The following is a 15,518-nucleotide window of genomic DNA, read 5'->3' as shown; positions in this document are numbered from 1 at the left end:
TAATGAAGAGGGTTCATCATCTATTAAATGAAGACTTGCCACAACTGTGGTGTGGTGGGTGCTGTTCTGTGACAGACTCTCTTCAACACTAAGGCTGAGGCAGTGGGGCAGGGGAATGTGTCTCGATGTGCCTTTGACTTTGGGATGGACCTGTGTCTTAAACACTTCTGTTCTTCCTCTGTCTACTGTTATGGTCCCAGCAAGCATCATGTTCCCTCCAAGATGCATGCAACAACCAAAACGTCCTTCTGCCAGCCACAAAGAACAGCTTTAAGGCTACATATGCAAGGCCCAAAATATACCCTACAAGAATAACTGCTAGAAGCATACCCCCTCCCCAAAAAAATATATTTACTCTACTACCTTAAGGGGTAATACTATGTATTGTTTTAATTGTTTAATGTCTAAAAGCTTAGCTTATGAGGGCTCTAGCAGGATCTTTATAAATACCTACATAATGAAGAAGCTCTAAAATGCAATCTAGATTATTGGGCTGAAATATATGTAACACAGTTTGCTCATTTTGTTCTGCTCTCCTTTAAGATTTCTATCCTTTGTGCTTATTGTTGTTAGCTCCTTTGCATGTGTTGTTAAATGCTGTCCATGATATTGACAGGTTGTGTGTTTTTTTTTCCTTTGCATGCATCTGTTCAACGATCAAATTTAGAATCTTATAAATAGAACTAAGCTCATCTCTGTTAAAAGCAAGAGGATATTTTAGGTGTTTTCCAACACGTAAATTCAACAGACTGGAGTTCCCATCGAATACATTAAAAAGTAAGTAACCTTAGCCCATTTTTGAAAATAACTTTTAATAACTTTTATCTTTTCTGAACTGTACCACACAGATTGCAGCATACCTAGTTAAGTAATTATTTAATTCCTCATAGTGATAGCAAAGGACATTAGAGACTTTCTGTAATTGAACTATTAGGCTGGAAGTACCAACTACAATTTTTAAATATAATCCATGTAAAATCTTTATTAAACAAATGTATAATTGGCCTGAAATTACAAATAAAATGACAGTCAATAATTTAGTACAATTAATTTGCAGTAATTCATGTTTACAATATAGAAGTTGTTTTCTTTCCTAAATTTAGAAATCCTGAATGATTGCTCAGCAGTAAAGAAAATAATATTATATAAGTCTAATTTCTACTTTGAATGTTCCAGATAAATGAAGAAATTAGGACACCACAGATTTAACGTGACTATGGAATACAGTTTAGAAACTTTAATATGCAGTATTCAAGGTCCCTGATGAAATACTAATCTGTGTAACTTTTACCTTACAAACAGATTTGCAAAGATCTTTTCTGTAAGCACTATGTACCTGATAAATGTAGATATGCACTAAAAGTGAAAAGAGTGTTTTGGCCAGTGGCACATGGGATGTTGGAAAAGAAGACAAAAGTAATGAAAAGAGGAAATATTAGGGGACAGTAATATACGTGAAAATCTAAGTGAATCATACACGGTTATGGTTATGAGTCAGGTAATTTAGCTTCATATGTTTTCAGAGTTTATCCACTTAAATATTAGCTAACTGGTGAAACACATACCTCATCTGTGCATTATAGATGTATACATCTAGGCAAAGGTCCCACTCAGAACTTTGCTTAAAACACCAAAGTCTGAAGGAGAGAGAGCTCAAAGGGATCTTAGCCACTTGATGTGAGGGACTAAAGATGAGCACAAAGTAAAATAAAATAAAAGAAAAAGTAAAGTAAAAGTAAAGACCATCATAAAGATAACAATGAGGTGAAACAGAGTCAGTTCTTAATCTTATGGATACTTTTATTCAGGGCATGGAATTAATTATCTTAGTATACCTTGTAATTTTGATGATGTTCTGTGGATTTATAGTTAGCTGTGTTAATAACATAAGAAACAGCTAAACCTAATCTAAGAATTACTAAAACATCTGTGCAATTTAAAACACTGTATGACTATAAAAGCAAAGGTACCTGATGTTTTTGAGAGCCAATGTGCCTCTTATTTCTTATGCTGCTTACTTATGACCTAGACAACCAGTCCTGCCTATACACAGGATATGCAATGTAGTCCCATTGTGTGCAAAATTAAAATAGTTCAAAACCAGGAAGGACCCTCATGTAAAAGAGTGAGTCCTCAAAGATATCCTAGGTTACCTCATAGAAGAGAAAATAGCCTAATTCTTCCTGTCTTAGTATAATCAGCCTGTGAATACAGAGCTGAGTATGGGTCAGCAGGAATGAAAGATGTGTTTACCACATTTTCTTTAATATACAATCCTCCTATGCTATACTCTTCAAAGTCTTGTAGCTAACCAGTAAGAATGTTTCCCTGGTATTCTTAATATTCCAGCTACAGTTTCCTTTAAAGTAAATCACAATTTCTGTGACTATATATATATATATATATATGTATATATACTATTATTTTTTTCCCCAGTATTTTCAGATGGTCATGTGTAACAATGCAAAACACAAAAATATAAAAATAGTAATTGGTTTTAAAAACTAAAATAGTTCTTAAATCCCCTGATTTGTAAGCATTCAGACTTGACCACAGTTTTCTTTTAAAATAAGAAAATGAAGGGTTTAAAATAATAGTTTACTCAATATGCATTCTTTCAAAATTACTTAAGTAATTTTTGATAACACTAACAAAGCGGGATGTCAAGTGGTAGTTATTGGGGTAAATTTCTTTCTCCATTCTTATTCTATGTAATTTTTTTTATACAGTAATGTGGTAACAGAAGTTTAATTTCTCTTGTTATACAAGAAAAAAATAGAGAGTCCATTTTTGTCAGTTCCAATTTATCATGAGTTTCTACAAAAAAAACTCTCTTGAGTTTGTGGCTTAGTTATAGTAGTAAACTTTTAAGTTTACTATTTCCTTTTCAGGTTAGGAAAGGTCAAAACATAGATATTTCCTTGCTCAAAATACTATTTTATCAATATTCACCATCTTTTTTCTCACCAGAATGTCAAATTTTGAGCAGTTTCACTGTGACTTTTACCAGTCCAATTACACCATAGATGACCAAGAAGAAGGTTACAGCAGTTATGGGTTTAGTGAAAATCTTAGTGCAAGAAGAAAGTAAGTATGCTTATACATATATATATTCAGATGAAATTAATGACAAAAGCATGCAATTGCAACAGAAGGATTGTGTAATCAACACAGCTGAAGTTTTAAGGGAGAAATAGAAATACAGTAGACAGATGGAAAGAATCCTATTATTTCATTTTTCCATATATTTTTTGAAATCTTTTGGTGACTTCTGTCCCTGGGAGAGGGACACTGAAGAAAAGAAGTTCTGAGTTTCCCTTTAAGGAGACTTCTACTTGCAGGAGTCTGGACATTGCTACAGTCTTCCTGTTCAGCAACTGATGGATCTGGCTGGTCCCAGGGCTTGCAGAGAGTTGAAATGGCACAGACCAGGTCAAATCAACAGCGTTCCTCCCCGTTGTCTTGTTAGGTATCCTGGCAAAAAAAAAAAAAAAACAAACTGCTTAAAGCTAAACAGCCAAGGCTCTTTAGTCACTTTTGCCTGTGCTGGTAGTGCTCTACAGAACCTGCATCTCACTTCTGGAAAATCTAAGGAAACAAAGAATAGTTTTGGCTAAAGCACTGAGATGGAAGTTAAAGGATGAGAGATTGGCTCTAGCTGTCCCTGTGTCTTCTGGTCATACAGAAATAAAATCATATATAATAATAATTAGGGAATCACAGAAAATAGAGCAGGAAGGAGTTTCAGATCATCTAGACTTTCACCATGTCATAATTACTTAAAATTAAACCTTTCCTAACCCCTAAAGTTTTGGTATCTGTGCTACTATTGAAAGTAGTTGAAAATGTAAGTCATGGCACACGGCTGAGCAATTCTAAGGTGCCATGAAGTTGCTCATTGCCATTACTTGTTTTACTGCGATTTGTTTCTTGTCTCAGGTGCCAGATAGGAGACCAACCTCCAGCCAATGCTTTTGTCCCCTCGGAAATGCTTCTGCCCTCTCAGAGTTACACGGGTCAGATTTTACAGCCAACATACAGTCCCAACACACTCTCTCACCTTAGCTACGCTGATGGTTTTGATGAGGAACCTCCTTTGCTAGAAGGTAAAAATAAAACTAAGGACGATGCATGTACATGTGCTTTTGTTTGCTAAGCTGCATCACTCACTAGAGCATCTACAGCAGAACTACCCTGCCTGGCTCTTAAGCTTGTTTCTGTGTATGCAGCCTGTATGAAATTCAGTCATCAGTCCCTAGTCCCCAAGCCTACATTTTCTTTTCTGAGATCTGCAGGGATTCATTTGTTCTTATGACATACAGAGTGTACACTTCACTACCACTAGATGACAGCATAACAATAAGTTTTGCATTCACATTTCCAAATATTTTCTCCAATCTGTGTTTACATGCATATTGGAACATCTATAATTAATAAACATCGATAACAATTTCTTTTGCATATCTAGTAATAAATTTAATAGTTCAAAGATGCTAAATAGCTTGCTTCAGTGGGAAAGAAATTGAAAAAGCTGCATTCAGTTTCAATTAGTTGAACGTTTAACTACATGAACAATATCATTCTTTATGATGATTGAACCATCCTAGTGTTAGTGGTTGATTTGTAGATGATCATTTACCTTACAAAATACTGGTACTGCATTAAATTTAAAAAAAAAAAAAAAAAAAAAAAAAAAAAAAGAGAGAGAGAGAAATTGTTGGTGATTACTTCAGCATAATATTAAAAGATCGTATGCAGCCTGCTTTTGTATTCTAGAAGACAAATGAATATTTTGCTTCTTCAAAAATACTACTAAACACTTAAAATAGCAAGATATTTGATTTGAAACAGGTAGCTGCTACACCTCCAGTTCTTGATTCTCCGAGTGCTTAACTCCAGAGGCAGCTCACCCTGTGAAAAGGATGCTGAAATACAACTGCTTCTGATCCACAGTGCTGCAGAGATGTTCATGACTGTGTGCCAAATAAATCTGACCAAAGACAAACATTTTAATACAGAAACAACTTTATTTATATAACGTTTTGGCTCAGCTTGAAATGATGAATTGGTGGAATAAGGTAAAGATTTAACTTTCCAAACAATTCTAACACATTGCCAGTTTCAGTAATTCTGGCACCCAGTTCTGAACCTAGTTTTTCCTTGTTGGAGCATCTTAAGGAAATGATTGTTCTTGCAAGCTGAAGTGTTTCCACAGAAGTTTTAAGAGAAATCTTTGCCCCAGTAAAGTTAGTGGCAGAATTCCCATTGGCTTTAATGGGGAAGAATTTTGTTCTCTTTTCAGGGGTTCTCAGTAATTACTTTTTAAATGCAAAAAGCTTATAAAGCAGTCTATGAAGAATTATTAACTTGCCTTGAAGGGAAGAATGTCATTTTTAAGTGCCTCTGGCACTTCAGGCTTAAGATACATCTCTTGTCAGATTTACCAGAATTAAAGCATATATCTGTGTCTTCAGTGTTTCAGGGTATCTTGAATTCTGCAGTTACTGTTAATTAGCATATTTTTCAACATCTGACTTAGTGTAGCTTATATATATATAAGTTTAAAAAAATATATATAGGAAAACAAATATTAACTCCAAAATGCTAAAGGCATTTTTTGATTCACTGGTTGTAATAAATATTGCCAATTTGAAATCAGAGCTGACTCTCAAATATACTGGATGAGCAGGTACAACATGTTCATACTACAGTATATGTCATCCTATAATATTATCTTCATTAAAGCGATTAATTTGTTTTGTTCTTTTGGGGATTTGTGATATGCAATGAGTTTTTGTAAAAGTGTTGTTTTCTTGTAAGCAATTAAATGTCGTGGAATTTCTCATTGCAGAACTTGGGATCAATTTTGAGCATATATGGCAAAAAACCTTAACAGTTCTAAATCCGATGAAACCTGCAGATGGCAGCATTATGAATGAGACGGACCTCACAGGACCTCTGGTTTTCTGTTTGGCCCTTGGAGCAACGTTGCTGCTGGTAGGATGTGCTAGAAACTTACGGGATTCCTCTTCTAACAAGATAACACCTTGGTGGTAATATATGTGAAATAACAGAAGATGTAGTACTGGCATAAAATGAGTCATTTGCTGCCATTTGTCCTGAGATTTTATATAAAAGGTCTCCTTGCTTTAAAGTACATAATGCTTAATTGTAATGTGGATGTAATACAAGTGAAGTGATGTATTACATCACTTACATCACTTACAGTGGAAATATTTTTTTTTTTTTTTTGAGGGGGAACAAGGGGGAAGTGTGTTTGATATGAACAAAGGACAGATTTGCACTGTGTATATATTGGAGAGGCTCTGAGCACTTGACACATGGCGGTGTGACCTAGATAGGACCTTACAGGGAGTTTTCAAAGGAGGGAATAAAAAGGTGTGGCACACCAGACCAGTTTTTCTAATGCTCTTGCTACTGTTTATAAATTACCTTCCCTCATGGTTATTCTGGGGAGTTTAGAAATCAATATCAGAAATATTTTTATGTAACTAAAATCATTCCAAAAAGAAAATAGAAACTTCTTCCATTTCCCCCTCAAATTTGCAATACCTTTCTATAAATTTTGCTATCACTTTCTTAATTTATATTCATTTTTTATATCATCTGCAAAACCAAATATGATAGCCTGGATTTAGCCTCTTTTGTCTTTATGAATAGAGCTTTCATACAGGAGGAATGTTGAAACAGAGACTGTACACTACTCCAAATTCATCTATCACTGACAACAGGGGCTTTACAGTGCTGCCGAAGTACAGCTCTGATTGTTGGCAACAATTTGTCTGACAGGAATAAGATGGGACTGTTCTGGGAAGGGTTTTGCTGCTCTAACAACTGAGGTGAGAGAAATGGGACTCTAATTCTCCATTTCCTGTATGATAAATTGTGCTGAATCAGGAGACTCCTGCAAGTTCTTACTCAATTTGTAATGTCAGTCCAGTACCTTGAATGTGAGAACTGCAATATAAAAGGCAAGTGTTAGTATTTATGCCCCTATAAAAATAAAAATCTTTTAAAAGGGTAAAAGCATCAGGAGGAAATGGAATAAAGGGAAAAGAAGGTAGGAAGCCAGAGAAGACAGGCATAAGGGGAAAAGCTTTGAATTGATTATAGCCAGGAGGATGGAAGGAAAGCAAAAAGGAAAAAAAAAAAAGAAAAAAAAAAAAGACAGTTGCTGTTGATTTTTCTTCATGGACAGTGAAAAATTGTAATGAATATTTAACTACTATAATCAAAATAAAGCATTTTAATTACCATATTTATTCTAAGATATTAAACATTTTAAGTGTCATTAGAAAAACAACTATTTTCAGTACTCCAGCTTTTGGTCAGAAGAGCTCCTCTGACACAGCCTAGTGTTTTTGTGCCACAACTTCACAGAAAAATGTATATGAGATTTCCACCACCATCTTATAAATTCAGGCTGCTCATTTTTATTTTGGATACATTTGAATACTAAAGTGGCTCTTCAGCCATGTCAACATGATGTCCTTCTGTACTTGAAGAATTCTTTTTTCATAACAGCAGGAATATAATCTGGTTGAGAGCTCATTTTCAAAAATAATTTATAATTTTTTTTATTTTTTTTTTTAATTTTTGAAAAATATGCAAAGATATTTTTCAAACAGTAGCACTACTTCTGAAACACAGAGAAAAGGAGAAAGGCTTTGGGTCTTCTGTATGCTGGCAGCAAGCAGGGCAGCCCCATTGCAGGGAGAAAAACAACAGCAGTGCGAAAGTTAGCATGCTTTGCATTTTACATAGTCATTTGTCATCGGTCTTCTCCATACCCTGAAAGTAAGAGTAGCAGTACCCACTCCAGGCAGATGCAAACAAGGTCTGACTTTCTTCTAACCTTGTTCCTTGTGCAGGACAAATTTAGTGCTTTCAATTCATCAAAGCCTGCCAGGCTAATCAAGCCTGATTCGGGTTTTGCTTACAATGCTGTGAACTGGGAGTATTCCCATGTGCGTGAGTCAGTGTAGAATTTACATAAGTTAGGAACAGCGAGAATCGGAACCAACACGTTCAGCTGCTTTTTTCACTCTCTTGGTTCCCTGCACCACAAATCAAGCATTGCACCAAGTGGTGATTTCAGTTGGCTGCTCCTGCTAGTGCCATCCCTCTCTCGGTAATTTGGTAGTCTTAGATTAAGCTGCTAAATAGTGCTGTGTGGAATAATTAAAAACACTGAAACAAACAGCTTAAAATATTAGCTTACAGTAGTTGTATCTCTTTGAGGCAGAGCTTTTCTTAGTAGGTTGATAGTAAATGCTGCCCCAAACAGCTGCAGATGTTATGCTTACTACAAAACTTTAATGACTGAAATTGTGGCAGAAGATAGTCTGAGCTAGTATTGCTCTTCCACACCTTCTCTAGCTGTCATTAATTTGGTGAACAATTCTTTCCTAACTGTTTTAGACCAGTAGTATGGAAATGCCAGCAAAGGACTCTGTACCTAAATAAGATTTCTTATGCTGCTAGTTCAGGGATGGATTATTCTATCCATGCTTTATGGTGGCATGCACTGTCAGGAGGAAGGCCAGCACTCGGAACAATGTGAGGATATGGGCAACCTGGCTGTACATAACCTCAGCCCAATGACTGGAACCAGAGGAGAGTTCAGCAATGTGCCAGGCTGAGTCGAAATACAGGGTAAGAGTGCTGATGGAGTGGCAGGCCTTACTAGCTGAGGCACTTATCTTGGTAAGTGAGCTGGCACCAACCTGCAACTTTAGGACTTCCAATATTGTGTCACCACTACATTAGGCTCTCTCCTCTGCATTGCTTTATATCTGCCCAGCTCAAATATTGTTGGCAGACGGTGATTGATTCCCACCAAAAGAAGGATATAGGAAGGTGGGGCAGAGAAGGAAGGTCCTCAAAAATGGTTGATTTCCCACAGGATTATTTAAAACACGTGGATGAGTAGATCCTCTCAATCCTCCTTAACCATCATGGAGAAGATACTTGGAAATATTCCAAACCAGTAAAAATCTTCAATAATATTTCCACCTTATGTGTCACAAGAGAATCCAACCCTAAACTAAAAAAATAATTTAAAGCTGGGAACCTGTCTTAGTTTTGATTCTCATGCATTTTATCCTATGCAATACATGTGCAATATATAGGTGTATACACAAACACACCTGTGGTTTAAGTGTGTATATATGTATTGTTATGTGTTAAAGAGATGATGTACCACTGCCACCACCTTTTTTTTTTTTTCTTTTTTAAGTTGAGGAGTTTATTTCAAAGTACAGATTTGAGAGTTGAGCCCCAGGTTTGATCTATCTTCTTCATAAATGCTTGTTATCTTCAGGATACAAAGTTCTAAGACAAAATGAACGAAACCGTATTTCTCCCAGATCACTGGTTATTTCTGATGTACAGATGTTAAAATCACAGTATTGCATACCTGGCATTCAGTAGTTCATTTGTTAGAACCTTGAAGAGAGGGGAAAAGATTTAACAATCTATTGGGAGTGAGCAATGCTCTCATGTCTGGAGGTGATCCTCTGAAACTATGGCAGCAGATGAAGAAATTGGTGGTGTTGTGGCTACTGTAGTACTAGTTTTGTGTATAAATTATAGAACATCAGGCTCCAGGCTGTCAGACTGGTACCTTTCACAGGCACTAAACTCACACAAAGGAATAAAACCTGGAAGAAAAACAAACAACCAAACAACAACAACAAAACACCTGGGGAATTTTTCCCCTGCACAAAAGAACACAAGCTGACAGTTACTACTACAGTAGTAAAAAAAAAACAAAAAACAAAAACAAACAAAAAAAAAACCACAGGTGTTTTTTTTTTTTTATTGTTTGTTTGTTTGAAAGCCTGCTTAAAGCTGTAATAAAATGAAAAGCATATAAAGTAAGTGGGGTTATCATTTTACTTAGGATGCTTTTCCACAACCCTGTGTATTGAAATTGTAAAGATTTTAATTTCTAATATCTTTGAAATTGTAAAGAATACATTTTCTTCCTAATGGAAAAATGTGTTTTCCATGTCCATAATTTCTTCTCAGTTTGTTCCAAGTTAGACCTTTCCAAGGCTCTCTAACCAACTCATGTTGTACCTCAGAGTCCAAAGACAGTAAGACTGAGAAACAGCCTTATAACTTTACATTAGTGACAAGCACATTCTCACAATTTCATCTTGGAATGTTTTGATGCAAAAATCACCCAAAAGGAGCAGTCATGATTTACATTTGAACCAATGTAGGCAAAGTGGGAAGAAAGGGATTGTCAAAAAGAAAAAGGAACAAACTTAGTGCTTGCCTTCTGACAGCCCACCATCTTTCAATCTCTTTTTTACTTCCAACACTTACTTGCTTATATTTTTTCCAGGCAGGAAAAGTTCACTTTGGCTATGTGTATGGTGTGAGTGCCATTGGGTGCCTTGCTATACATGCACTACTGAACCTGATGAGCATCTCTGGAGTCTCACATGGCTGCGTTGCAAGTGTTTTGGGATATTGCCTGCTACCCATGGTGATTCTGTCCACTTCTGCAGTTGTCTTCTCACTACAGTAAGTATCAGTGCATGGCAGCAGGATTCATATGAAGGACAGAATGTTAGAAGGCTAGTGTCATGCAAAACATTTTGGAAATAGATGTCTAGTGAATTTGGGCTTCCAAGTTTTACTGAAGAAAAACACCGTTCTCTCTCTGTGTGTGTATAGATGAAAATGGGCAAAATGGAAGAGGGTGGGGTGTCTGTGTTTGATAGAGGTTATATAAAATAATTTTAATAAAAGTCCTTAAATCCATTGTTTTCCACTTGGACCGAGAGTGGCTTTGATTTTTGCAGCAGCCTCAAATGTGCTTTTTATTTTGAAGAGCCAACAGTGACTAAACTCAGCATCAATTTTAAAAGCAATTCACAGACTTTGGTTTTATATAGCTGGTTCTTCTGATCCTTTTTGTTGCTGTTGTTGTTGTTGTTCATAGTATCAGGCTCCCATCCTTGTATTTCCTTTCCTTCTGTAGACTGACTTCTGTGTGACAGAATGAAATAATCAGGCAACCCTTAATGATCTAGAGCATTAGGACAAACGCTTAAGATATAATAGTCATAATAGTAATGGTATAATTGCTTTGAAAAAAACAAATGCATTGTTGTATGTGTCTGTGTGTGTGTGTGTAGGAGTTCTCAGTAATATACATATGAATTAGGAAATTTGCATGCAAGCCTTTCCTTTCTTCTCATTCTGTAAACCTCTTGAGATACAGATTGTTGACCTCCCTGTTCACATACAGCAAAGTACAAGGAAGCTCCAGGTCTTGCCTGAAGGCTTTGAGCAGTGCTTTTTTTTTTTTTTGTAGTTAACACATAGTTAATAATGGTTTTCCTCCTCAGTCTTTCTGAACACGTTTTAAACCTTCCAATCTGCAAATTATGGGACTTACCAGTTGATGAGCAAGAAAGTGACCCTGTTTTGACCCTGTTTTACATGGTAAAGCAGCAATTTTATGTATGTGTTTATTTTTTAAAGAAATGATATAGTGGTATCAAGATTTTAGCACAATCCTTGTTGCATGTTTCTGCAGTGCTATGATGGGTTATCCTGACCATATTCCGTGTATTCAAGTGTTTCTGAGCTGTCCTTGACAAGATGGACAGCAGTGACACCAAAGAAACCACTCATTCTCTGTTCTCCTACGCTTCCCATATTTGCTTGATTAACCTGTTTAATAATCCACCTGAATAAAAGGTGTTGATATGTAATCATAGGACAGATGGGGCTAACTTGAAACCAGCTGTTAGAACTGCACAGGGTACTGTTGTCTATACAAGGAATTCCCAAGCATGACTATTTGCTTGTAAAATGCTGTGAATTTAGAGAAAACACATCTTTTGAAAATCCATAAATAGTGTACTGAGGTAGGCTTTACAAAATTAATCCATTATTTCTGAAATTAATTGATAATGTTTAGTGGTTGTCTACAGCATTCTCCAGTCCTGTCTCATTCAGTATATTAAACTGCTTGAACATAGCAAGTACTGAGGTTATCTATTCCAAAAAGGATATTAAAATCAAGTGGCAACTTTTAAATCCAATATGTATCATTATTTTTAATTTTAAAAGTTATTTAAAATAGCAAAGGAGATACAGCAATGATCTTTTTTTCAAATGCAAAGACAGATATTAATGCAACAATTGTGGTATTTATGATTAGCTATTTCAGTGTTAAATAGGAATGAAGCAAAAAAATGAAACATTGAAATATATTGGTTGTTGAATGGCACCAAATAGAAGACCACTTCTGTTATTCGGACTTGTGTGGAAACAGACTGCCTCAGAGCTTTACTTGTGCCTATATACATGTATGCTCATATCATATCAACCCAAGCTGATTAGGCAACCTTTCTGGGAGAAATATCAGAACACGTTTTTCCTGGGGGGGGAAAAAAAAAAAAAAAAAAAAAAAAGAGTAAGTCTTCACTATCAAATCCATGAACAGACTAGCCATGGCATCTCCTTGACTAAACAGTGAAGGAAGTGAGTGTAAAACAGGCAAAAGGAATTCTTAGACCCAGCTGATGTAAAGGACCCATGTGGTGACCATGTCTGAAAGTTGCGAGAGAGAAAAGTGGAGAGGTACCACTTATGTCTGCCCACCCCAACTCATCCTTCATGTCAGTACACCCTCAGTCCTCTTGGTCACTGTGAGCACAACACCTCCTTGTCCCTCTCCTGTGCATGAGGATTTGAGCCTCATGGACACACCAGACACATGCTCTTGGCTAAAGCTAGACCATTCCCATTGGCAGTTAAATCACTGCTAGATCAAGGACTGAATATATAAGTGCACAGACGTATCTCTTGGCTGCGAAATGATTTTATGTCACCTTTCCATCCTGCTCACTTTCAGTCCTGGAACAAACCATGAGAGGCCTCGTGGTCGAACAGCCACAGCTCTAAATTATACTACCAAGTGATAGCCCCATAAACAGACGTTATACTAGTTGAAAAATATCATTGGACAGCGTGTTCCTGTTACATCCTAACCCTCTGACACCATGGGTGCCTGCTCACAGAGCCATCCATACCAGCTCTGAATTTCTGGCTAGATGTTTAAGTGAGCACTGTAGAATCTCTACTTGGAGCGGAGGCTTGGTTCGCAGGGCCCAGTCTCATTTCTCTGAATACCACTGTACAGGTTTAAAAGAACACTTCAACTAAACCACACAGTCTTTAATGTTTTATTTCTAATGGGTTGGAGTTGCAAGGAGGTGCTGAGTCATCTTAAAATCAGTTCTCTCCTTTCTCCCACAAAGTCACAAGAGCTGAGAACACCAAGTATTGGCCTGGCGACTATATTGCCAAGAAATGAAGTATAATTTTATGTGATGCAACTGCATTAAGTAAACTGAGGCCCTTAAATAAGGGGAGCTTTACTCATCACGGTTTAGATGCAATAACAAGATTAGTGGAGATTATTTTTGATAAATGAGCCTAAGGAGGTATATGTAGTCTGTTTCTCACTTCTGCTTCTGTTTTGCTGATGGTTTAAAAGAATAGAGCACCAGGAAATCATTTAGCAAGTGGCAAAGATTCATTCATTCTGAAGGTCTTTGAGATTGACACAGTGAACGTGTGTAATGCAGCAGATCTCATTATGCACCTCAGCAGCATGTTACATGCATGAGCTCATGCATTTTACAGAAGCAGACTGCAAATACAGAGTGCAAATAAAGCATATGTGAAACATTATTTATTGGCATGGTCTTGCTCCTACAGGGTTTAATAGTGAGCTCTTTATAATCTGCCGGAATTTTTCAGTGGGCTTTTGACCACAGTCCCATAATCATCAGTTCTCCTGGCCACCCTGCACCTGAGAAACAGCAAAATTTAACTTCAGAATAGCTCAGCTGTCACCAAAGGGCCGTGTAGAAAGTCACAGTGTGGAGAAGGATTTCTTCATGACCAAAAGACCAGCTGGACTCTCTCCTGGGAGCCAGTTGACACCTACTGTATGGTCAGCCAGGGTGTAAGTCTCTAAGAGCCACGCTGCTGTGCCTCAGAGTCTGAGACACGCTTCAAACCTTTGACATGTATTACAAAAATATATTGCCTCCAGGTCACCAGGCTGCCGATAGAAGACTAGGTTTGTAGTGTCATTACAAATCCTAACAAATTCTGCTTGATGATTTTTGGCTGCAATAAGATTTTCCCTAACTTAAAAAAGATCTTCAGCTGCTGCATCTGTTGGAGCCCCAGAAGACTTACCTGGAAATACACTTCTCCTTCCATCAGTATGACTGATGAAGCTGCTATTCTTATCCACACTGAAGAAATTACCTGTTAATATTTTTATTTATTTATTTATTTTCTGATTGGACTTCTGTTATGTCAGTCAGTCCTTGGTTCTGCCACTGCCTTCAGCCTTACCAGTAATGAGTTGCCGGACGTGAGCTTGAGTTTCTAAGTTTGGTAAGATTTGATACTATATGTGCTAACAATTGTACTCTTTTTTATTATTATGTTTTTATTTTCTAGGGGGATCCTGGGAACTTTGTTAGCCCTGTTTATTATTGGATGGTGCAGTTTGTCAGCGTCCAAAATTTTTACCTCTGCCTTGGCCATGGAAGGACAGCAGCTTCTTATTGCATACCCATGTGCTTTACTGTATGGACTTTTTGCACTTCTGGCAGTTTTCTGAAGTGTATTTTCTGATAGCCTTATTACAGTTTGTTTATGGTTGTTGGAGGGCTAAGAAGTTATTTATTTATTTTTAGATTGCCTAGAATTGCATTAAGTTCTATTAACAAAATTAGATTATGCAACTTACCTTTTATTTGCCTAATGGCTTGTAATAAAATAATAAAAAAATAAGTAACAGGTATATGACTACATTGCTGATGTTTTGAAAATCCTACAGCATAGAGAAAGACGTTTGTATTGAGAAGGTACTAACAGCAAACAAACAAATAAATGTTAATTTTTAAAAATATGTTGTCTTCTAAATGTTTAATATATCTAATATATTAAGCAGAGAGTAACTGGAAGCAATAACGCAAATATTTAATGGACCTAGTAAATCAAGTGAAAATACATATTTGTTTCACAAAAAAAAAAAGAAAAAAGAAACAAGAAAAAACCCTGCTTATATGATTATTAATAATGTTACTGAATTTATATGTTTTTTATTATTTTCATTTTTAACAGAAGAGTGAGTGGCTCTGCTTTGTGATGTTGAAGGATTGTTCAAGCAACAGGAAGAACAGGTTGCTACAACAGAGGAAGGAAACTAGGAATGTCATCTTGTTTTATTTTTAAGAGGTGTTGCTGTCCAAAACATTATTGTACTGTTTTTAATGTACAGTAATGTTACATTTTAGAATTGCCACTAAACCACCGCCTGCTGTCACTGCAGAAAAGCACCACACAAAGCAAATGCAGCTCCTAAAAATGTCTCCTGAAAGGCAGAACTGTATTTAAGCAAGCAAAATACAAACCTCCACAATGTTATCTGCCCTCCTGCA

General features: G+C 36.5%; 1 protein-coding gene across 1 annotated transcript; it reads left to right on the top strand.

The window, feature by feature from the left end:
* Positions 1–649: 649 nt before the first annotated feature.
* YIPF7 (Yip1 domain family member 7) lies at positions 650–14,986 on the top strand. Its single transcript, XM_068680240.1, has 6 exons — positions 650–777; positions 2,971–3,087; positions 3,940–4,106; positions 5,852–5,997; positions 10,376–10,557; positions 14,533–14,986. The coding sequence occupies exons 2-6, from the start codon at positions 2,972–2,974 to the stop codon at positions 14,693–14,695; spliced, it is 774 nt and encodes a 257-aa protein (XP_068536341.1). The 5' UTR covers positions 650–777; position 2,971; the 3' UTR covers positions 14,696–14,986.
* Positions 14,987–15,518: the final 532 nt, after the last annotated feature.

Source organism: Anas acuta, chromosome 4 (genome assembly GCF_963932015.1).
Source record: "Anas acuta chromosome 4, bAnaAcu1.1, whole genome shotgun sequence".
Lineage (NCBI taxonomy): Eukaryota > Metazoa > Chordata > Aves > Anseriformes > Anatidae > Anas > Anas acuta.
Note: the sequence above shows the minus strand (reverse complement) of the source record. Positions and strands in the feature narration are given on the sequence as shown.